Here is a 23,740-nt window from a genome sequence, read left to right as displayed (position 1 = left end):
TTAGAAAAACACTATTGGTTTTGTCCTGCACTTTTCTGTTACCAAGAGAGAGAGCAGGTGACTCTCTCAGTGCCTCTGTTGTGAAGGATTGTTTATGACAGTATTCCTTGATGAGAAAGCTTTTATTTTGGTAACCTTATTTTAGAGCCCTAATTTAATCCTGTGGATTCTGGGCTGTCTAGCAAATATTATACAGGGCTATGAAGCAACAGCTTTACAGAAAGTGGCATTGTGCATCTTATATGATGACTTTTTATGAAAGCTTTTCTGCTGCCCTGGTCAGGCTCCACTTTGGTATCATCCTGCACATCTGGGAAGAAAGCAATTATTTTGTTTGTCTAACATTTTTCTGTGTTATACATACAGGATATCTGTATGAGAAAGAACTCTTCCCATCTTCTTTCCACCTCCCGCACAGGCAGAATTAAAGGAAAAAGTTTTCCATTAGACTTAATACAATTAAAACCAATCCATCTTTTGATTTTTGCTCGCCTTCTCCTCTTGTTCCTCAAACCCTGGTGATGGAATTACCTCAGTTCTTAAATTAAGAGAAGCAAAGTCACAGACAATAGCTGTGTTTTGTTAAATCATTATTTTATTAATTTTATTTTTTTTAGACTAGCATTGTTGTTTTGGATATTGTCCTTTGTTAGGAAGAGGGAATGCTTATCACTTAGGATGATGAGTCAGCTAGTATGAGATGTGCTAAAGGCTGCAGGATAAATGCTGCAGCAGGATATAATGCTGGTTAACCCAATAGCCACGTGCCAAAAGTAGAGTTCAATCAGTCCTAGCAAAAACAAGGAACCAGAGGGAGGGACATGTCAGATAACCCTTAAATAAAAACAAAACCAAAGCCATAAATAATGCAAGCTAGTGCCTGTTCCCAATGCTTTCTTTTGAACCTAGTCAGCATGGATTTGCCAATGCATTGTTGGAACGTGTTCAGCCTGGAGAAGAGGGGGCTTAGGGGGAATCCAACAGCAATGTGCTAATACCTACAAGGGAGTCATGAAGAAGACAGAGCCTTGTAGTGGTGCATGGCAGAAGGATTTGTGACAGTGGCATAGATGGATACGAGAGGTTCAAACTGCATGTGAAGAAAAACTTTCTCCATGAGGAGAGTCAGGCAGAGAAGCAGCAGGCTGCCAGGGGAAGCTGTACTCCCTCCATCACTAGAGCTTTTCCAGCCTGGCCTCACAGCTGAGCCTGTTTAAGGCAGAAGGTTGGACTAGAGGCCCCCTAAGGTCCCTCCTAACCTGAATTACTCTAGCAGTGCTTAGAATTAAAAACCTGTCTGGGTATGAATATTTTGTGTTGTAACTACTTAGCTGAAAAATATTTCAAGTAAGTTGTGTTTTGGTTTAATAAAGAGATTTTTACCTGATGTGGTCTATTGACTTCATGTCTAATATTAAGATTCCACAAGATATTGTAAGAGCTATTAGAGAATAGAATTGTCATCAGTAAAAAATGGTTTGCTCTAACACCTGGCCTTCCATGTGTAACCCTGTCTTTTCCTTCCAAGTAGCATAGAGAAGCAAAATGCTGAAATTAGTTTTGCATATAATGCATGCAATTCCTTTCCTTCTTAGACACATCTATTGTCTTAGAACTACAGAGGAATAAGTCATGCTAAAATGGATTAACATATACATATATCAACTATTTCTATGATTTGTAATCCTGCTTTTTAGCAGTCATGTTACCAGAAAACACTACAATTTCTCAAATGATTTTAAATATAACTGTCTGTGCATTTCTTTAAAGCTGATTCATGAATTTTAAGTTTAAATTTATAGTTTTTGTATGAAAATATGTTAGTTTTCAAGTGGGGACAGAGATACCAAAGTAGAAATGCTGCAGAGGAGAAAAATGAAGGGAAATAATAATGAAAGAAATATCTTAGAAGGAAATAATGGATTACTGGTTCGTTACCACTGTGGTTTGGTTTCGTTTTTGATTTTTTAATAAATGTGTGCAAGACTGAAAAGTAAGTCCAAAGGCATTGCTGTACAGAAGCACTTTTCCTAACTGAAGGGTGTGGGAAGTACAGAAAATGTCACAACTAATTGGAAAGGATTCAAGAAAAGAGAAATCTCTGCTTCATTATATAATAGTGAAGTAGCAATACTTGGTGGACAAGTAATGTAAAATTATTAAGATGTATTTTTCACTTGTTAGGATGTCAAATCTTGATTACATTAGTATATGTAATTACTCACAATCGGTATTATGTTATTCTGTACACTTGTCTTGGGATCATAACATGAAATTGGTATCAGTAAGAACTTGTATGAGCATTGTAAAACCAGTTTTCTCTAGGTGATACAGGTTGAACTGGAGATCTGAAACTGCCTTTGAAAAAGGAAGTTCAGTCTCACTAAACACTCTGATATCATGCCATACCAAAAAATAACTGTGTCATCTATATTCTAAATTATATCTATACTATTAGAATCACTGATTCTATAAAGGGCTGGATGTCAGTTAAGGAGGTTTCTCAGTAGTATTCCGTATCATCTCTCAATCAAACACAATGCTGGTAGTTTATTTTGGTCCTTTCCTAGGATGAAATTACATTTGGCTTATTCCTCTAGTCCAGGACTAGTATCTGGTGAAGGCAACTTCAGAACTGTGCTCAGTGAGGAAGAATAAAATGCAGAAGCTGCAGGAATTCAAACAGAGGTTTATATTTTTCTCTTCAGCCATGTCAAACCCATTCCATTTTTCATACTTAGTTTCTCAAATATGGAAATACTTGGAGCTGCAGAACTAATCTCTCCTGAGTAAAAATGCAACTTTTTTATTTGCATATGGTTTTCTCCTCTCTTTTTACTTTTATAAAAATGTTGTGAGAGAAGAACATGCTTTCAATGGCACATTCCATAAAATATTTCAAGCAATTTATTATAAAATTATTTTAAAATTGCTTGGTGTTTGTCATGGCATTTGTTTCCTTGGCATGGGTACCTGGTAATGATGAAGACAGAAGTGGGGTACATAGCACAGTATAGAAATTCTAAGATATATGCATAGAAGTGAATTTTTATTTATACACAGGTAAAAAGGTGTAATCATCTGTAAGCCTTATTAATAAAAAAAAGATATGCATTTAATTCAGCTTATAATTGAAGATATTGGTAGCCTACTGACAGCATAGTATTTAGGAAGTTCCTCATATTTTCATAAGTAAACCAATTGAAAATAAGCATCATAATAGTCTTTTTAGTGTATGTTCATTGATTTTTCCCCCTAAATACTACTATCTAAACAAGTTCTCTAAGGTGCCATTCAGAATTCTATTTTTCTTTCTCCAAGGGGAAGTCTAGCATGGAAGTAAATGGGAATGATGTATTCCCAGTCAAACAAATTTTTCCTTTACCAACACAGAGGGCATGAACCTGCATACTAATCTGGACTCTCTCAGCTGTGGACACCAAATTATTCACAAAAAAAACAACAAGAAATATCCAATCAATTTAACTAAATATTTATGGGCTAGCTAAAGTAATTGAGGACTAGAATCAAAAATAGGCAGTAGTATAGTTTCCTTAATTTACATGACTGAAAAGTAAAATAAATGGAAGGCAATTTGCAAACCAAACACGAAGAGCATGATAATCATGTAAGGCTGACTGATAATTCTGAAAGAACTGGTTTGTGATGAAAAGTGAGTTTGAGCGGTGGGCAGTATTTCTGGATCAGACACTTATCCCTGAGTGATGTTAGAAGAGAGCAGCTGAATTATGTATTATTATCAAATAAATATTAATTTCTTGCATGAAAAATTAAAATATTCTTTTAATGAAAAAACAGTTGTGTATAGATTTTCCAGTAGTTTTCATAATTTGCATAGCTACCAGATGACAAAAAAGTCTCTATATTCTTTCTCCAGATATCACATCTTTTACTAGGCTTAGATATTCTGGTTTCTCAAGAACAGAGTAAGAATTGTGCCACAGTCTTTTTACTCCAATAATTTTATTTTAGAACATAAGTATCATATTCTTGTGCATGTCAGGTAGGTTATAATTTAAACTGGAAGTCTGCATTTATCTATGAATTTAAATAGGGTAGTTAGGAGCAATAATAGAAATCACTCTTTCAATTGAGCAGCTTTCCACCTAGGCAAGCACAAGTTAGTATTCTTCCCCCTTACATATATGGGTTACATGTGACTCTGAAGGTGTTCTTTAACACTAGTATATTATAGAGATTTATCTTTTAGCATCAAGGCTTTTTCCACTATATCTGCAGGACATGATATGAGCCTATTTTTATTACAATTCCTGCTCTTGCAAATTTGACATCTCTCCAGAGAACACACTGTATGACAGCTACATGGGGTAGAATCAGTCGCTTACTTCTCAATATCTAGCTGGCCTTGCACTCTGTTTTAGGTGCATGCCAAATTGAGAGCTGCTTGCAACTATGATGGACCCATTTGTGCAGCAGTAGAAGCTCTGGCTTAGAAAAAAAGGTTCAGAAAGGCAAATTATTTTACCCTGAAATAGACCAAGTGTTTGAGATTTAAGATATCTTTATGAGGGCTGATATGATTTAGAATGTAAAAGTGTGGAACGAACATATGACCTCTTTCCCCAGGAAATTTCCCAAGACAGTAGGTATTCATTAAGTAAAGTGTAGTCCAGCATCAAAAAGCTTCTGTGGCAAACAGTGCAGAAACCAGCTGCACAACCCATAGGAAGACAGAGCTCTCTGTAGACATGGGGTTTGTTAATTACAGGACAACTTTAAAACAGTGCTCTGATTTTAGAAAATGAAAGGTTGTCCTCAAGTAACTATGCAGAAACCTGACACTAGAAATTACACAGGTACGCTTCCTAAAGTAATTTAGAAGAAATGATGGTGTTTTAAAGATAAAACTTTTTAATAAGTATTAGAATTACCATATTTTCTTCGAAGTTTGTTTTGAATACTACGTTGCAAAGGCTTACAGATTTTTCAATTCCAAAAGATTAAGGCGTTATTATTCCTAGAAAGTTTATTGTGCTTTTTGGATTTTCAGTCTCAAATAATTAACTGGTTCTGATAAGCTTGGCAAGGAAAAAAAAAAACAAAACCAAATAACTTCGGACTAATATTAAGCCCTATGAATGTCATACCTGAATGATGTTTGAGAATGCCATGGATAACTCAACAGTGGAGAAATGATACTCCTGATTAAAACAAAATCAAAAAACTTCTACCCTCCTGTGAAGTGTTGACAAGCTGTTTGACTAAAGATCAGCTGGGAATTAGACTCCTAAAAGATTTAATTCTTTTTTATTGCTCTGACTGATTTCCTTTCCAAAATTCTCTGAAAGCTATGGTAGCCTCAAAATACTAGATAGGGAAAATTCCTCATAGAAATGTGTTTCTGTATTTGGCTGGTAGTGTGTGGCAAGACTCTGATCAAAAGAAAGCTGATCTCAAAGAACCGGCTTGAATATTCGAAGCCAAGAATGTACCTGCTGGATTGAGGCACTAATCACCAAGTTCAGTCTAAGTGCATGAAGACTTGAAGTGAATTCCTTTCCTTGCCCTTCAGGTTTTCTACTTCAGAGACACCACATTGCTCCATCACACTCTTTGACTAAAAAATTCTTTGCGGATGTATAACTCTTGATATTCAAATGTGGTTTTTTTATGACTTTCCTTTCTAAGTGTTGTAAATATTTATTTAGCTTTATGTAGTTCTAGTCCTACAAATCTTGAAACTTTTATTGTTCAAAAAATGGATTTATATGAAAGCCGATAAACGGTTGTAACTTGCTCAGTTTACCAAGAGTTGTAATATTTATTTCAGAAATATTTTCTTAATATCTAACAGGATATGTCTACAAGCAAGTAAACTAGATTTTATTATCATAATTAGGGGCATTTGTAACTAAGATGTAAAGTAAAACTGAATAATGATGTAAAATACCACTATCAGTGATATATAATTTTTACGATTTTGCCCTATTGTTTATAAATTTCAAAAGATGCTCATGAGCATTTTATATGCTTTGTGTGGAAAAGTAGAGTTATTATTTGTTTTTTCTGTTCTTAAACTTCATAAGCAATAGTTTGTAAATTTAAGTACTATTCTGTCATGGAAATTATCTGTATGTTTTATTCCTAAGAATATTTTTCAATAAATTTACAACCTTTTTCTATAATCATAAAAAATATTGACATTTTGGTGTTTATAAACTAGCTTGATTATGCACCAAACAGGATATGATGCACTTTATGAAATGTAAATGCATGATGTACTGAAACACAAGTTTATGCTGATTTGGGGTAGAATGTATTTTAGTTTTCAAGGGAAGCCCTTTCCCAAAGTAAATCTCTTACAGAAGCAAGCATATACAACACTAATCCTGATCCCTTCCAAAGTTTTAAGTATTACTGAGGGTGTTGTGTTCCCTGTCAAGAACAGGGAACCCTCCATTCTGCTGAATGCAAGCTGTGTTGCTGCTGATTTGAATTAGAGCATAACGGGACATTTTCAGGCCTGCTGCACTTTAATCCAGACACATGACAATTCTTCACCCTTCAGTTCAAATCCAGATGTCTGGCAAACAGGTCTCAAATCACCACCTCTGTGGATAATAATGGAACAGACACCAGATCATAAGCATGGGCACTAGAACTTAGAGTAATTGCAGCTTATCTGATTTGGGGCAGATAACTTTGCTCTGTTTCCCTACCCCTGATGGTTTTAGTTACTGTATCAGTTTCATTAGACTACACCACAATCAAGAGCTATGCTTCTTGATTTTGACAGCTTAATTGAAGACCAGTAATAATCTATAAGTACTCTTCTTTATCCTCCCTTAACCACAATTTCTATGCAACACTTCTAAAAAATGGGACTTCAGTGAGCAACATGCATATGCAAATAAATCTTAAAATAGTGTAGTTTTCAATAGATTAAATTTCAAAAGATGTCTTTGCCTATTTTAGGGTAACAAAACCTTTACAAATGCCTTTTTACTTGAATATTGACACTCATGTGCAGCTTTTGGGGATTGAACACAATTTTAGCACAACTGTCAATTTTCTGGAAATATTCCAGTCTATCTTTCTTCCTTCTTGAAGCATAACCAAAATCCTCTCTAGTCTCCAAATCTGAATGCTCAAATCCCCCAAAATACACTGGCAAGATACAGCAATTTGAATTCATATGTGTCAGGGAATAGACCAGAGATAAGTATGTGGAACAGAAAATCCCAAACCAATGTTGGAGATTAATTAGCCACATTCAAAGTAAAACCCTTCAAGCAACCAGTCTCCATTTCCAATAACACAGTGAGAAATACAGATGACAAATGTTGTCTGTGTTGTTCTGCAGAATGACCCTGAGGGCAGGATCAGAGCTACACCAGCCATCTGTTTGAACTTTCCTACTGGAGCATTTCTGTGGCTGCTTCCAAATGATCCCATTGGTACTGAGGGAGAAGGAAAACCTGAGCAGTCTTGGTGCTTTTGGTGCCTTTACATGCACTGTAGTTAAACTGTGACACTCAGTGTGGCTTTCAGCTGTCCCATTCAACATTCCACTGATGACCTCACAGAAAAAATGTACATTTCATCCAATATGCCTGTTGCAAGACCACATAAATTTTATAGGCATCCTGAAATCTGAATGAGTACATGTATGGGGCAATATAAATGCCAGCATAAAAAATAGTGAACTAAATCCTTGCCCTGCTTAACTGGGTATGCAGGCCTGGATTGAAAAAGACCTGGGTTGAAAAAGGCCTGGGTTGAAAAAGACCTTAAAGATCACCTAGTTACAACCCTCCTGCCATGGGCAGGGACACTTTTCACTAAATCAGGCTGCCCAGAGTCCCATCCAACCCAGTCTTGAACACTGTCAGGGGTGGGGCATTACCACAGCTTCTCAGGACAGCCAGTTTCAAGTGCCTCACCACCTACAGGGTAAAGAATTTCTTCCTGACATCTAATCTAAACCTACTCTCAGTTTGAAGCCATTCTGTCTTGTCTGTCACTACATGTTCTTTTATGAAGTCCCTCTCATTTTTCTTGTAGGCTCCCTTTATGTACTGCAGGGCCACAATTAGGCCACCCCTATGCCATCTCTTCTCCAGGCTGAACAAACTGAATTCTCTCAGCCTTTCCTCATAGGGGAGGCGCTGCATCCCTCTGATCATCTTTGTTGGCCACCCTCCTTTGGATGCAGCCTGGGATACAATTGCCTCTGGCTTGGGAATGCACATTTCTGGGTCATGTCCAGCACCATGGACAGATAAGAGATATTAGATCAAGGTGCTGAGAATAGCACAATTCAGCAACTGGGGACAGTCTCTCTAGCTGCTTTTTCCTAATGAGGATTTTTCCCTCAAAATGCACAATAGAAGTAATAAACCCCAACTGGCAATAATGATGCCAAAATCAAACAAACATCATCAGCCAGCCAGATTTTCCCAGGAAGGTCAGTGTCTTATTCTCAACCACAGTTGTTTAGGATTTTTTATCACATGTTTTTAATCTGAATAATATTTTTATTGGTCAGAATGATTTTTATATTTTAACCTATAAATCTGCTTTTCCTCCAAAAAGATAAGAAGTGCATTACATTTCTGTACAACAAATCCAGCATATTAAAGGAATGCCAGGATTGAGCTAAGCAAGTCACATTAATATACCAAAGTAATCCTTACCAGTTGCTACTAAAAGGCCATGCAGATTTCCTTTTATTTGTCTCCTTTCTGAGCTCACTGTAGCACTTGCATCAGGAACAAGACAGCCTCACTTATGGCACTCCCCTCCCTTTGATTAAGTCTTTAGAGAAACATTACAGAAGTTAGTAATATTATTTAATGCATCCCTGGGAGAAACTCCAATAGTCTACTAAAGGTCACTGCTCCTTTCAATAGGAATGCTTTCATTGTAACAAAGATTAATATGACTGTATTAATTGAATTAAGTGAAATGTATTCATTTTCTAATCTGAACAGTCTCCTTAATGAGTTTCTGTCAGAGGAGCATAAGAATGCAAAAGACCAACAGTCTATGAATAAGACTTTCAAATTCAAGTTCACTTAATACATCAAATTTTGTTCTATATGTTATTTTGTTCATGAGCAAAACAAAAAACGCCTTCTAACCTACTTGAATAAAAATGTCTTAGGCAGATGATTAGATTTATATTCCAATGTGGAATGCAAGACTGGACATCTCCTCTGCAGTGGATAATTCCACATAATAGAAAGTATGCTAGATTTAACATATGTTGATAAATTTGCATTTTCATGTGCAGGAATGTGCCTGCAACTTGAGTTTTAACAGAGAAATTAAATTAAGCTTTCTCTGCATCCCTAAATTTATTTGTAGTATTAATCTAGAAAGATTTCTTTGAAACATTAAAGTCAGGATTTGGTTTGACATATTTCAGGGAGTGAAATCAACCAGGTTGGTTGACACAAGTTGTGCAGGAAAGGGTGGTAGTTCTTTTAATGTCTGGAAAATTCATTGTGAGAGTTCTGCTGGGCAGGCCTGATTTGAAAATCATGTTCTTTGGCCTCTTATTCCTTGTCATAAAGGACAATCCTGCCCCAGAGGGCCCAAACTTACCCTACAAGACCCCTCTGTTCCTTTCCTCCTGTCCATATACCATTCCTCTGATGTACTCGCCCTTGGCTAAGCTTCCACCTTCCCAGTTTTAGGTCTAATTTTTAATACCTGAATAACATCCATAAGTTAAAAAAGGAGAAAAACATAAAATGAGAAGCCTTGTTAAGAAGAAGCTCAAAGCAGTAGCTTATATCTTAAATCTTTGCAATTGACATGGAAGACTACAAGGACTGTCATATCCTATTGAAGGACTTTATTGACAACTTAAACCAAATGTGCACTATGTGTTAAAAAAAAAACCTCAAAAACCTCAAGAAAAGGCAAAATAAAGCATTATTTAGCCAGAAGGCTTACTTCAAAAAGTATATTTTGTCATCCAAAATACTGCCTCTATGCCGGAAATGAAGTGACTCATTACTAAAAGCCCGCTACTGAGAGGTTCCATAGAGTTACATGCTGCATCTTGGTGCAGATGGATGGCACAAAATATTCCATACAGGTACTATTACCATTTACATTAATTTTCTGGCTTTGTTATGACCAGTTGTTCTATTAATTTTCTGTCCAGTGGTGATCACTGATAGGTTTAGTTCTCTGTTTTGATGGGAAAATCGAGAGAGTTGGTTTTTTTATGTGTGTGTCTGCTTTCTTGATGTTGGCAAAAACTTTCCTGCCCTGATAAACTAGAAAGGGACCAGACTGAAATAGTACTTGACAAAGAAAAAGTTATAAGAACTAACAGAAAGAGTAGGATTCATATTAACTGAGGATTCATCCAGTCTTCCTCATTTGTGCAGCTGAAGAGAACACAAATGTATGAGATCTTTTCCAAAAGAAGAGAAAATTGTTTTACACTAGGTAGACTCTTGAAGCATCTTTTTCCCAGCTGTATTTCAGCAACTTCCAGAAAAGCACTGAGGGATTCAACCAACACTTTTCTCTCTCTAAAGGATAGTTAGGTGTAAGCACTGAGATATTTTTTCCCAAAGCATTACTTTTGTTCCTGCTTCTTCTGCTGCTTTGGGGTTCTGTTGGTTTGTTTCTTGTTTTTCCGTTTTTTTTTTCCTTTATCTGTAAAAAATTTTCTCTTTAATTTTAATTTTCTTTAAAATAAAGTTTCTTTGCTAAAAAAATATGGGTGCAAGCTTAAAAAACAGACAACTTAGGAGTGAAGTATTCAAAGTGAGCTATATCAGAAGAGCGTTACACTTTTCTTATCGATCTTTTCCAACTCTTCCATCCTTAACTACTCTTTTGTGCTTGAAATTAAAATAATATAAATGTCTTTACTCATTAAAAGCAATTGATGGAAAAGAGTGGGTTATTGTTATTTTTTCTAATAAAAACCCATATGCCTCCAACTGTATGTGAGGATAAATCTTCCATGTGAGAATAAAAATATTGTGCAAGACAAGGTATAACTCAATTTAAAGAAAGAGAGAAATATCTGGAGATAGTTGCTCATGGGAATCTTACTGTGTGCCAGTGCACATCTTTACAGTATCTGGAATTTTTTTTTCCAAATAATCAGCAAAAAACCCAATCCTTCAAACATGCTTCTTCACAAGCTGCAGGCAAAAATATTTTATCCTTCATCATATCTTGACAGTAGTTCCAGTTTGGACACATGCATGAAATAGCATTATTCCTTTTAGGATTTGGTAACCTAAATTATTTTCTTCACACTAACAGTTTCCTAGATGGGCAAAAAGACATAATAAAGACAACAACTTTATCTGTATCAGATACGTGTTCACCATTCTCTACTTTCTTATTCAAAAAATTAAATTTATGGCAAGTTTTATATACGTATTAGTTCAAGATTTGCAGGGGTCAAGTATTCCAAGCTTTGAAGGCCAAGTCAGTGTAGAGCCATAAAATTATAAAACCAAAAATATGTAAAAGCAAAATCTACCAGGCAGAGTCATAAACCTGTGTCTGTCACCCTTGTGCCACTGGGTCATATTGACTGAAATCTTATTTGCATACACAGAGGCAAGAAGGTAATGACTGAACTGCTCAGATGGAGTATCCTGAAATGTTGGTCTGATTGTTCACCTTCCATAAATCACAGTCTTGCTAACTCACAATAAAAGGTCATGAGCTTATTTCAAAGCTATGAGGATATTTAATTTTTTTTTTTGCTCTTCTCCTCCCCCCACGTATTCTTCATGATTGTATGTGCAACCATAGCAAGACAATTTTGGGTATTCTGTTCCTTTACAGATGTGGAAATATGGCCCTGTATATAATTATCTATAGCTAACAGAAGCAGCCTTTGTTACTTGTACACTTTCAAAACAAAATGGTTTTGCATGATTTCTTACACAGAAACCTCAGCATCCTAGATTAACCTCAGCCTTAGCAATGAGGTCTTTATGTTAAAGTAGGACACCATGGGCTTATTCAGTTATTATATTCCACCAGGTTTGTTTGGCCCAGAAAATTAAAGCAGGGATGACAGATATGTTTAAGCTGTGTTGTTAGTTTGAATATGTTATACTATTCTTTTAAATGAATTAACAATTCTTACTTTATGAAAATAATTAAACCTGCATACAAATGGAAGGTATGTATATAATAAATTATTAGTTGGAATTCTGGTAGAAATAATGATTTTTTTTAAGAATCTCAGTATTTTAAGTAACTAGTTCCTATATTTCACATTTTTAAGTATTTAGTTACTTTGTTCATACACATGTGCAAAAAAATTTGAAAATTCTGTTCAGAGTTGTAGCTGCAGGCTTACAAATTAAATAACACAAACCTGCAAAGACCAGTGGGTCAAATTTCTTGTTAACTGTCCTTTCAGAAAAAGCTGCCGACTTCCTGACATCTTCAGAATTGTCAAAAGACATTATCTCAAAGAAAGCTTAGCCCTTGTAACACTTTCTGGGTATAAAGAATCAGAGAGGGAGTTTTGTGCCTATGGCATGAAAATAAGGAATACAGTGATTGCACACATTTATCTTAGTCAGAGCTGTGATGAGGTAAATAAAAGAGGGTTAGCGCACTCAGAAATCTGTAATCCATAATATTCCCAGCAGATTGAGTGTAAATGATATTTTTCCTGGTTTTGCAAACCTCAGTGATGATATTTCATAATTTTAGAAAACATTACACATATACAGGAACATTGGAACTGCAAATATGCAGATACATAGATAGGCAGTAGGATACAAATAAAGGCACAGGTAGATTTCCACACAGGCAGTGTTGTTGATTTTACATTAGAGAAAGCAAAAGCACAAAGTCCTTCCCACTGCTGCTATATATCCATAGCAAATATATAAAAAAATGCAATCTTAAAGCATATATTCACTGACCATATTTTCAAATGAATAAAAAATGTTCCATATACATACACCAAGAGCACTCCTACATAGTGTCCATAATCCCATGGAGACACTGGATAGATACAAACTGTATCTCACTTATGTAACCCCTTGGTGACAGAGACACCAAAGGTTTCACTGTGCAGCTCTGGAGCAATGATCCATAGCAGGAGCCCTGCCTTGTTCCACGGCTTTGTGCACCCTTCAGCAAACCCTGAGACCCGTCTCCTCATTTGCCTCTGGATGGCCTCAGCCCAAGCCCAAGCCCTGGCAGACCTTCAGACCTACAGATCTTACTGTACTGATGAGACATTAAACCCCACCAAGGAAAAAAACCCACTAGGTTCCTGACTGCGCTGCTGCATCACGTTCCTTTTCATCAGCAACCTTAAAGAAAACAAGCTCCATCCTACACGTGCAGACCTGAAAGGAAAAGAGCTTAGAAGTCACCATCTGAGCTCTAGAGGCATAAAATATATAAAGAGAAGCTTGAAAAAATCATAATAAATTAACTACTAAATGGCACGTGAAATATTGACAAAGAATATTTAATCACTTTTTAAAAAAATTAAAATCACCTAGACAAAATTTAGTATTTGCATCTTACTAGAAGCAGACAAAAATTCAATACATTTGACTGTTTTGTCAAACATATATAAGCATGGCCATATGTAAGTCACTTTAAAATGCTTAAAAACAGTGATTTGGGGCCAATATGAACCCCAGCAAAAGTGGTTTCTAAAATAAACTGAAAAATAAAACAGTAAGGCTTTTTTTCTCAGAGGAAATGTTAATAAATCCAAACTGCTCTAATTTGTTTTAAAAATAAATATATAAAAATATTTAAAATGTGTAGATTAAAATTAAAATATTCTGTAACTCTTGAGATTTCTAGAAGCACTAATAAATTGAGCCAGCCATTCCTGCATATTGGGGCATTATTAGGTACATTAAAGAACGCGTCTTTTTACATGATGATTAAGAAGTTTGCATAATGTCATACTTGCAGCCAGACACAACCATTACCTGTATCAAGCCTCCAGAATCCATCTACTGCTTTAATTAGTAGTTTGACCTTCCTAGACATGAAAAATCACAGTCTCTTCTGCCACTGAATTATTTTTTAATTTGATAAAACTGAATTAACAGTATGTGCTATTCATGGATGTAATCTGTGTACACAGATTTGAAACAGATGTTCCTAATATTCTTTCTTCCCCTTGTATTTCATCTGTATGAATCACTGCCTGGGTAGGCACCATCTGTCCTTTGTTCTCTGCTGCCAGAATGGGCCACTTCAGAAGGAAAAAAAAAAATCAGTGTGAGAATTTCCTGGACAATGCAAATTCTGAGTTAAGGCAACACAGCTACTTCAGATTGGGATTAAATTATTTCTTAGTTTCCTTGTTATCCAAAATAGTTTGGGTTAATTACTTCTTTCATTTTACGAGACTTTTCCCAGAACTTCTGACCTTTTTGAAGACCTTTCTAGTGTGCTGATGCATGGAAATTGCAGAACTCAATGCAAGTATTTCTCTCATACTCTTACAATCAATCTGTAAAACAGTAGCAATATCTAATTGTGCCTTCTGGACAGTGACCAGTTTATGCATCAAAGAACCTCATTTAACCCATGACCTCAGGTTGGCACTGGCAGTTCGGGTTTAGTTGGTTATTTATCATACAATACAAGCAGAAATCTCTATTAGCAAGTGAGGCACATTGCTCTGTAATATGGATCTCTTCTTATACTTTACTATTCCACCTACTTCTATGATTTGCAAATTCTAAGTGATGCTTTCCTCCATAACATTGCTGAGAACCACAGACTTAGCTGTATATTTTTGTGGTTTGCCTGTTTGATACCTCTGCCTGCCTACAAAGAATGCAGGCAGAGAAGAGATTTTTAGAGCAGGAAAAAAAGCAGTAAAAAGATAAACTACTCAACAGAGAGTACCAAGGACTCTGTAAAAAAGTAAGAGTGCAGAGGCTGTTAATCTGGGAATCTGATGTGTCCAACCACATTAATATATATATTCCCACAAGGCCAGAGCCTAGCAAGATGTTAAATTCTTAAAGAGGGTGGCAGTTCTCAGGAGTTGCACAGGATGGGAACTGAAAAAGAGAGCAGTCAAACCCAACCTAAAGTCGTGCTAAATCCAGCTGTGAATCCCCTCTGGCGGGAACCTTTGTTCCATGCCCATCAGTCTGCTGGCCCGCGGCTGTGCGCAGCAGAAGCAGTGCCTGTGACCCAGGAGAGACGGCCGGCTCAGCTGGATGCCTCCCCCTCCCCACTCGCTGGCTGGGTAACGCCAGCATTTGTGAGCGTTTCATCACGGAATCACTTTCGTTAGAACAGGCCTTTGAGATCATGGGGTCCAGTGTATGAGCAAACACCACCTTGTCAATCCGACCACGGCACTCAGTGCCACATCCAGTCTTTTCTTTAACACCTCCAGGGGCGGTGACTTCTCCACCTCTCTGCACAGTCCATTCCAACATTTATCACCCTTTTCGTGAAGGAATTCCTCCTAATGTCCATCCTAAACCTCCCTTGGAGCAGCCTAAGACTCTATCCTCTTGTCCTGTCGCTAATTGCCGGGAAAAGCGGCCAGTCCCTAACTTCCTTCAAAACCCGAGCTAACCGTGCCAGTCTTGTGCTACCTGCTCCAATTTCCAGCGGCTCTTTGCCCACCTCCTGCTACGAAAAGACGGCACGGCCCACGCTCACACCGGTACGACCCCGGGTACCAACTCCGTCCACTCGCACACTCCGCACCGTAGTGCCCTGCCCTGGGCATCCCCACCCACATGCGCTGGGCTTCCCACGAGGAGAAGCCTTGGGCGGCCAAGGGGCTGTCTCCGCCCCCTCCCGAAAGGAGGGCCGGCTCCCGGTTACCGGGAAGGGGGAACGAGCCCGGCGCGCTGGCGGGGAGCGCGCGGGCGGGGCCGGCGAGTGACGCGGGGCCGCGCGGCGTAAACAGCGCGGGGGCGGCTCCGGCACCCGCGCCGCGGCCGCGGCCCACCCGACCGGCCTCCCCCGCCCGGGGACGGACGGGCGGGCGGGCGGCGCGACCAGGAGAGGAGAGGAAAGGAAAGGCGGGCGCCCCTTCCCGCGGCGTCCCCGAGAGCTTTGACGCCGCAGCCCGGCGGGGGCGGCGGCCGAGGCAAGCGGCCGGGGCAGGAGGAACCGCCTCGGGCAGCGAATCGCGGCCGGGGCGCCGGGCTCGGTGCTCGGTACGGCAGGCGGCGGCGGAGCCCGAGCGGCGGCGGGAGCCGAGCGGTGAAGATGGCGACCCCGGGCATGGGCTGGCAGCAGCCGCCGCACAGCTACGGCGGCGGCTCCGCGCCCGGCGCGGGGAAACTCGGCTCGGGCTCGGCACAGGCGGGACTGAGCGCCGAGCACAGCGCGGACCTGCATTTCAAAATGAGCAAGAAGATCGCCCAGCTGACGAAGGTGAGGGAGGCGCGCCGGGTCCTTCGCCGCCTCGGGTGTCTTCCTCCTCCGCTCTGTTTCCTTTCGCTCCTTGCCCTCATGCGGGCAGCGCTGGGCATGGAGAGGGGCGGACTGTCGGGGCTGATGGCAAATCCGGGTGGGTTGCGGCCGGATTTGTATCCCGGAGGCCGAGCCTGGAGCGCCCTCGGTCCCTGGGAGCATCCCCCGGCCGCCGCGGGCAGGAGCGCGCCGTGGTCCCGCGGGAAGAGCTCCGGCGCTCCGGGAGCCGCGGGCTGGAGAGGAGCCGCGCACGGGAACTGCCGCAGTACCGGCCCCCCTTAGTGGTGTCCGAATTCCGCCCGGCACAGCCAGGTATCCCGGTGTGCGGGAGCGGATCCCTGACTGCTGGGCTGGTACTGGTTATTTGTTCTGTGGGAATTGTATCCTCTCCTAGTGCTGTTATAAGCCCTTCTCAGCGTGTCTTTAAATGGAGAAATTCAAGTGATGCTTGCCTTCCCTTTCCGAAGTGCTGTTATTTAAGGTGTCTGGTAATAGCTTAAATGCCTTAGATGGTGAGGGTGAAGTGTGAGGAAATTTCTGGTCTGCTATTGCTGATTGAACGGTTTTCATTAAGTCATCCCCAGCCTAGAGAATACATTGCATCTTTGTGAGAGGCCAGAGTCAAGCTAGGAGGTGTTCTTAAAGCCTATTGCTAAGGCAGGTAGGCCCAATGTTTCAGATGTGATTTAGTTAGAATAACTTAAAACAATGCTTTGGTGCTGTAATCTCTCTTGTGTAATGCTCAAGCTGTAGGCAAATGACATTATTTAGGAAATGAGAGGAGGATTCTCTTTATTAAAGAGAAAGCAGAAAAAGTATTTTTTGGTCAGGAATTTAATAGCTAAAACGTTTAAAGGTAATTTTAAAGCACTGTGGGAACTGCCAGAATTCTTAACATGTATGCTAAAATGGATGAAGGTGACATTTCATTGGAACTAAGAGTGAAGAGAATGAAGACTGCTGGCAGGCTCACAGTGGTGACTGTTCACGTTTATGTACAGTTGATGCACCATTGACCAGTTAAAAATAGTATTTATCGTGTCACACTGTGCACCTTAATGTGTTGGGAAGCTGAAAACTGAGGGGTGTCTTGGCCTCGATTTCAAAGTCCAGTTTCTTTTGATGTTAGCATCAGTGGAACTCTAATTCCATAAAGAGAAAAGTTGAACTAAAATAAGCTGAAGGATTTCCTTGGCTTTGCTCCATGTGCATACAAATAATGAAGTAAAACATTAAAGCTATTACTACAGCTTGTGTTCCTTAAAACGTGTAAAAAGCACCTGGAGACCCTAAATATGTTTTAGGCTTACCTTAAGGCCTAGGTGCATATGTAAAGTAAAACATTCAGAGAAGAATTTTTATCTGTGTGTGTGCATTTGATATATTTCCCTTACTTTCTCTAGGAAATCACCCAGGAGTTTATAGTTTATTTCAGAAACAGCATTCCACTTCTGATGTGAAGTCATTTGTGTATGACCCGTGAGTTCCACATCACTGGGCATGTGCCCTGTGCACTCTCACGATGCGTCAGATATCTTGAGGTGGATGTGAGTTAATTATGGATTTAAATGCATGGTGCTGAAATATTTTGAAGTCTCGTGTTGGAAAATGCAAAGAGTGAAAGTAAATACTTTATAATTTTTTTTTTTATGATCCACAATAGAGTTCATCTAAGTTTCTATATATTGTATGCAAGTCTGTCCTGACAGAGACTTCAGATTAGTGTAAATAAAATCTGTGAGTTTTTTCTGCCATGTATTTCAAATAATTGCAAACTATGTGTTTATGCTAGGAGTTTACAAATGAATTAGGCTTTTCAGGGCTGGAGTCTTGTATGTGCAAGTCCCAGTGACTTGCAGATTCTGGCAGTGTTTCAGTTTGTATGTTTTGTTCTGTTTTCAAGTTTTAGGGAGAAAGCTTGGGAAATCAGCTGATCTTTCTATTGAGTGAAGGTCTTGAGTGAGTAATAGTGCTTTTAAATGTAAACTAAGATGTATATAAAAATACTTCTCTTGCACCTAATACAACAATAAAATGAAGACTTTTAAGATTAGGATTAAGATTAAAGGTATTGTATAAAATGTATTTCATTAAGGTAGAGGTACACATTTTGACAGTTTTGTAGCTGGAGGGCTCAGGTCCTACATTTATCTTCACCTACTTGACCTTTCAGGAAGGGAGGCTTAAAAGAATTATAGAAACTTCTGGGTGAAGTATGGTCTAAAATTAGTCTGTGGGAAAGGACTCAAGCTACAGGGGAAAAATATAAACGTAATAAACCTAATTTCCCGTAGTGAGACTTAACTGTCAGAGAAGAATTAACTTCACTTTGCAGAAGAATCCCTGAAGTTAGTTGTTGCAAAAAAGATTTTAGGATATTTCTGTTTAGGTCTTTTGAGCAAATTATGCTGTTCTAGCTTTGCCAAATGCTTACCAGCATATGTGCATAAAATTCCTCTTCAGTAATCTAGGACTTTATTGTTAGGAGTACCACTTCTTAATTGTGCTTCTCAAGTTGTTTACTGTCTTATATATCAGTACTTCTTGCATGTCTTTCAACTGTTTTACCCATTTATTTAATTTATGTTCTTACTCTTCTCTAAGAGTATCTTGAAGATATAATAATTCCTCCTGTGGATTTACAGCAGAAGGCATTTCTGTGGCCGGGTGAACCTAACCTGGTTTTTACCAGGTTAAAACAAGCCCACCAGTATGTGTAATAAAAGAAAATCCAAATACTCATTATCCAAGGAGTACGCACAGTGAAGTTATCCAGATAGCTTCTGTCTTCTGACAAAAGAAATGTCACTCCATAGTTTTCTTTTGCCTATCTTTGTACAGTTTTTATTATGAGCTGTGAGTAGGAGCAGAAGAAAATGCTTTCCCTACAGTGGATGAGGGTCGCTCATGAATTGAATGTAAAATTCCAAAATTAGGATTCCTCAGTTATGTTTTTGCATTACTTAAAGGGAATCTGATGTTTTAGTCTTAACAATACAGGAACACAAAATAAAAGGTGAAATTTGTTTAATAACCAGATTTAATCAGTAATTCGGAGTGAGACAAAATAAGGTATGAATCCATTTCACCAAGCAAAGCACTTCTTAAGTACTTAACTATATTTTTACTTTTGGGTGGGAGAGAAAGACTTACTTGATTTAACTTTAATATGCTTAATTTGCAGGGGAAGGTAAAATAAGTGGTTAGAAATGCAGGTCTAAAAAACCAAGATGATATTTCATGTCATGTTCAAAGACTGCAGTAGACTGTAACTGAAGCAATTTTAGGTCTTCCTCTTCAGTATAAGCTCCTTATTTTCAGGCAGTCTGGAAGATCTGTGTACCAGTTTGGAATAAAGTAGCATCTGACACAAAGATTAAAGCCAACAAGAAATAAACTGCAATTATGAGATTGCATATATGTGTTTGTACTACTGCATGCAGGAGTGCTAATGCAGTGTTGAATTATGCGTGCTGCAGATGAAAATATACATATATATTTAATTAGTTTGCGTAAGACAACTGGATTAGAAACAAAAAGCAAGGTGCTGCCATGCTTACATCAGTAGGAGAGTTCAGGTGGCTTGTTTCTCATTTTGGATTTGTTGAGGTCTTGTGGTGATGTTTTTTTTTTTTGTTTTGTTTTTTTTTTTTGGTTTTTTTTTTCTTCATTCTTTCTTTGTGATGTAGATTGTATCTTGCATGTTTATGATTGAGAAATCCACATCCTAATTATGTCTGTAAAGTCTGTTGTGCAAGTTTTGTGACATCAACATAAATCTTTGACTCGTACAGAATAGCTGCATGATTTATGCTGGAACTCTAAAAGAGACTCTTCAGTATTGGTTCAGTTGTATGATACTTGTTGCAGAAATTTTACATTAACTGGAGCAGCTCTGATGAGAAAGAAACACCTGGTTTTATTGATGAGAAAATATAACGTGGCAATGTCCTCTTGCAGCCCAGAAAACCAACCCAGTATGCAGAGCTGTGTTAAGGGAATGTGACCAACAGGTCATGGGAACTGATTCTCCCCCTCTACTTTACTCTCTTGAGACCCTACCTGGGTGCTGTGTCCAGTTCTGGGGTACCCAGCATGCAAAGGATGTGGACCTGCTGGAGAAAGTCCAGAGAAGGGCTCAGAAGATGATCAGAAGGCTGTGGAGCAAGGCCGGAAAGATGATCAGAGGGCTGGAGCACCTCTCCTGTGAAGACAGGCTGGGAGAGCTAGGCTTGTTCAGCCTGGAGAAGGCATTGGGGAGACCTCAGAGCAGCCTTCCAGTACCTAAAGGGAGCCTACAAGAGAGCTGGAGAGGGACTTTTGATAAGGTACTGGTGTGATAAGACAAGGATGATTGGCTTTAAACTGAAAGAGGATAGATTTAGATTAGATATGTGGAAGAAGTTCTTTACTGAGAGGGTGATGAGGCACTAGAACAGGTTGCCTAGAGAAGCTGTGGATGCCCCATCCATGGAAATGTTCGAAGCCAGGCTTGATGGGATTTTGAACAAAGTGGTGTTGTGGGAGGTGTCCCTGCTTGTGGCAGGGGGGTTGGAATTGGCTGACCCTTACGGTCCTTTCCAACCCAAACTATTGTGTGATTCTGGAAGAAGAGTCTGTAAGTGCCATGAAGATGATCTCTTCGCTACAGTTAGCATTTTTGTCTATTTTAATAAAAAGAAACTGTGTAAAACACTAATGTTTTTCCTTGGTATATACTTAGTACTTGATGGTTCAGTTTTGGAAAGGTTCCAGAAAAATCAGCTCAAAGATGATGGTAACAAACTTAACCAAGGCACTTCATCCTTGAGTAAACAAGAAACTAGAATCCAAGACTCCTGAGACCTGACTTCTTTTCTCAATTCTTCCAACAGCTTCTTGCCTATATTTCGGAAACAAAATCTTTGATTGTCCTTTTGTCTTCCTGTGTTAGAGAGAAGTACTTAGACAATAGGCATTAATGTTGTTGTTAATCCAATCAGTTTCTAGGGGATGTAGATAGTAAATATATTTCAAAGACTGAAGAGCAAAATTTGATGATCTTTAATTCAGATGCTTATGGTTTTCGTTGTACATTATGTACTCTTTTTCTGGGATGGTTAAATGTCTGCCTCAGCTATCACAAAATGCAGTTCTATGGAAGCAAGAGCTGTAAGGTTAAAGTTATATAAATGATTCTTAACAAAATGTTTCCAGTGAAACTTTGTCAGTTTTTATTTGGAAGTATCCTGCCTCAGGAAACAAAACAACTAACCTCTTGCAGAAGGTTTATTATGCATAAAATTATAAGAAAACTTAAAGAGCCCTTAAAACCAGGGAACACATGAGAATCTAAAAATCCCTGTAGAACTGTTTTGATGTTAGCTGTCATCATGTTGTAGTTGATACCATTAACAGTTTTGTAAAAACTTGGGATTTAGCTTTTTAAGCAGCCTTATGTCATCTCTCCAATGTGTGTTAACACTGGCAGTAGGCCAGTGGATTTCTAGGATTGCATGAAAAGAACTGAAATTTTGAGGCAGGCGTGATTTAATTATGTATTTTAATGTCAGTATTTTACATATTATTCTAACTGGTAATGTGTGAATAAATATTATGTTACTACATTAAAAATAGAAGCAAGTACTAAAAGATCTGAAAATGTAATATTAGATATTCAATTAATTTACATTTCTGTGGAAATATTTAACTTTGTTTTGTGTTAATTATTCCAAAGATAGCTGAAGTAAGTCCTCTGAGAAGGGAGAGTCTTCTCAGGAAATAAGAGACTTGCTCCAGAAATATTGTGTCTAACTATCTTAAGATTTTTCTTTTTTAAATCATGCTAGTGTAGTCTCTCCATCTTCCCTGTCAGACTCTTTCCATGTGGTATTCCAACTATGTCCTCATTCTGCAGTAATTATGATCGTAGCAAGGGATATTCACAGAGGAGAAGTTTTCTGTATCCATGATAGTAGAAGGTGAAAGATGGAACTGGGTAAAAATGTCATGTCTTTAATAACATCTGATATAGTTCAGAAGAAGTAAGTAGAGCTTTCAGGCTCTCAATATCTTCTTCCGAACTTCAATAAAATCATCAGTTATTGTCTTTATCTGAATACTTTCTAGTTGATGCACTATGAATTGCTTTAAAGCAGCTGTGGCTTACCATCCACGTTTTGTAGGACAAAAACTATGGAATTTGGTGATTAATAAGGATCATATAGCTCTCAAATGTTTCTTCCCTTCATTATCATTGCAAACCTGTAAGACTGCAGGGGTTCTCTGTTGACCTGATGTGGGTATGTTTTAGAGCTCAGTGTTGTGATGTGTGAATTGGGTCAATGTCTTACAGTCTTTCATCACAAGACATCAAGAAGAAAGAAGGAGGACAAGAATGAAATATTTTTAATATAAAAAAGAAATATACTCAAAGGAATTCCTTTGCTCTCCACCCACATAGTTTTAATGGTTGACTGGTAACTCAGAGTTCTTCTGAAGCCGCCAATAACTTGATGTTCTAAAGTTTCCTGTATATGTGTGTAGTTGAAAGTGTGATGTTGAAAAACTGTCTGATCACACATTCACATATGTTCCTAGTCTAAAAGGCCTCTTTAATACACTTGTGGATGTATCAGCTTCTTGGAGATTATTTTTGTTTGGTTGTTTTTCTTCCTCCTCATTTTACAAACATCCAAAAGAATAATAAAAATTAAGAGATATATAAATAAACTGAGGGGGAGGATATATATCCCATGGCAGCTGGGGATATAGTTCAGTGGTGAAACTTGCAAGTGTTAGGTTTACAATTGGACTTGATGATCTTAAGAGTCATGAGATTGGAAAAGATCCTTAAGATTATGTAGGCATCTTCTTGTTTTTTATTCACTGCCAGAATTAAACAATATAGAGTTACAAGGAGCTGGAAGACTGTGAGATGTTATTGCTCTGGTGTGTACTTCAGCTGTTAAATCCTATACATCAACACTTTAAGGATATTTAAAGAAAAACTGGAAAGACATGGATTTTACTACTAATGTCAATGTTAACAACATATCAACACTTAAAAACTAAAGAAGTAAGAACATTCAGCACATAAACGAAACCTTACATTGAAACACCCATGAAGTTTAAAATCTGCCAACCTTTAGCTGCTTTTATATAGGACAATATAAACATTATGGAAAAAAAAGAAATATTTTGAATATGTATTAATTTAGGGGTTTGTTCTTGTTACTGTTTTCAGCTAAATACTGTTTTATGAAAGAAGGCTTTTGCAATTTTCTTTTTAGATGGAAGTGCCAGTTCAGAGTTAAGAACACAATACTGAAATGCTTTC

General features: G+C 38.3%; 1 protein-coding gene across 15 annotated transcripts in view; it reads left to right on the top strand.

Annotated features, from left to right (window-relative positions):
- The first annotated feature begins 15,905 nt into the window (after positions 1-15,905).
- Positions 15,906-23,740, top strand: part of FAM184A (family with sequence similarity 184 member A) — a 71,553-nt gene continuing 63,718 nt past the window's right edge. For 11 of the 15 annotated variants that reach the window (XR_010997226.1, XR_010997225.1, XR_010997224.1 and 8 more), the window contains exon 1: positions 15,907-16,383. Coding sequence is in view for 12 of the 15 variants with exons in the window: in XM_068184345.1 (XP_068040446.1) it covers positions 16,216-16,383 (168 nt within the window). In the remaining 3 variants the exon portion in view is untranslated. Of the gene's footprint in view, positions 16,384-23,740 lie in introns of all 15 variants that reach the window. The other 4 variants (XM_068184342.1, XM_068184333.1, XM_068184334.1 and 1 more) reach the window with 3 other exon arrangements.

The sequence above is a fragment of the Anomalospiza imberbis genome, chromosome 3 (assembly GCF_031753505.1).
Source record: "Anomalospiza imberbis isolate Cuckoo-Finch-1a 21T00152 chromosome 3, ASM3175350v1, whole genome shotgun sequence".
NCBI lineage: Eukaryota > Metazoa > Chordata > Aves > Passeriformes > Viduidae > Anomalospiza > Anomalospiza imberbis.
Note: the sequence above shows the minus strand (reverse complement) of the source record. Positions and strands in the feature narration are given on the sequence as shown.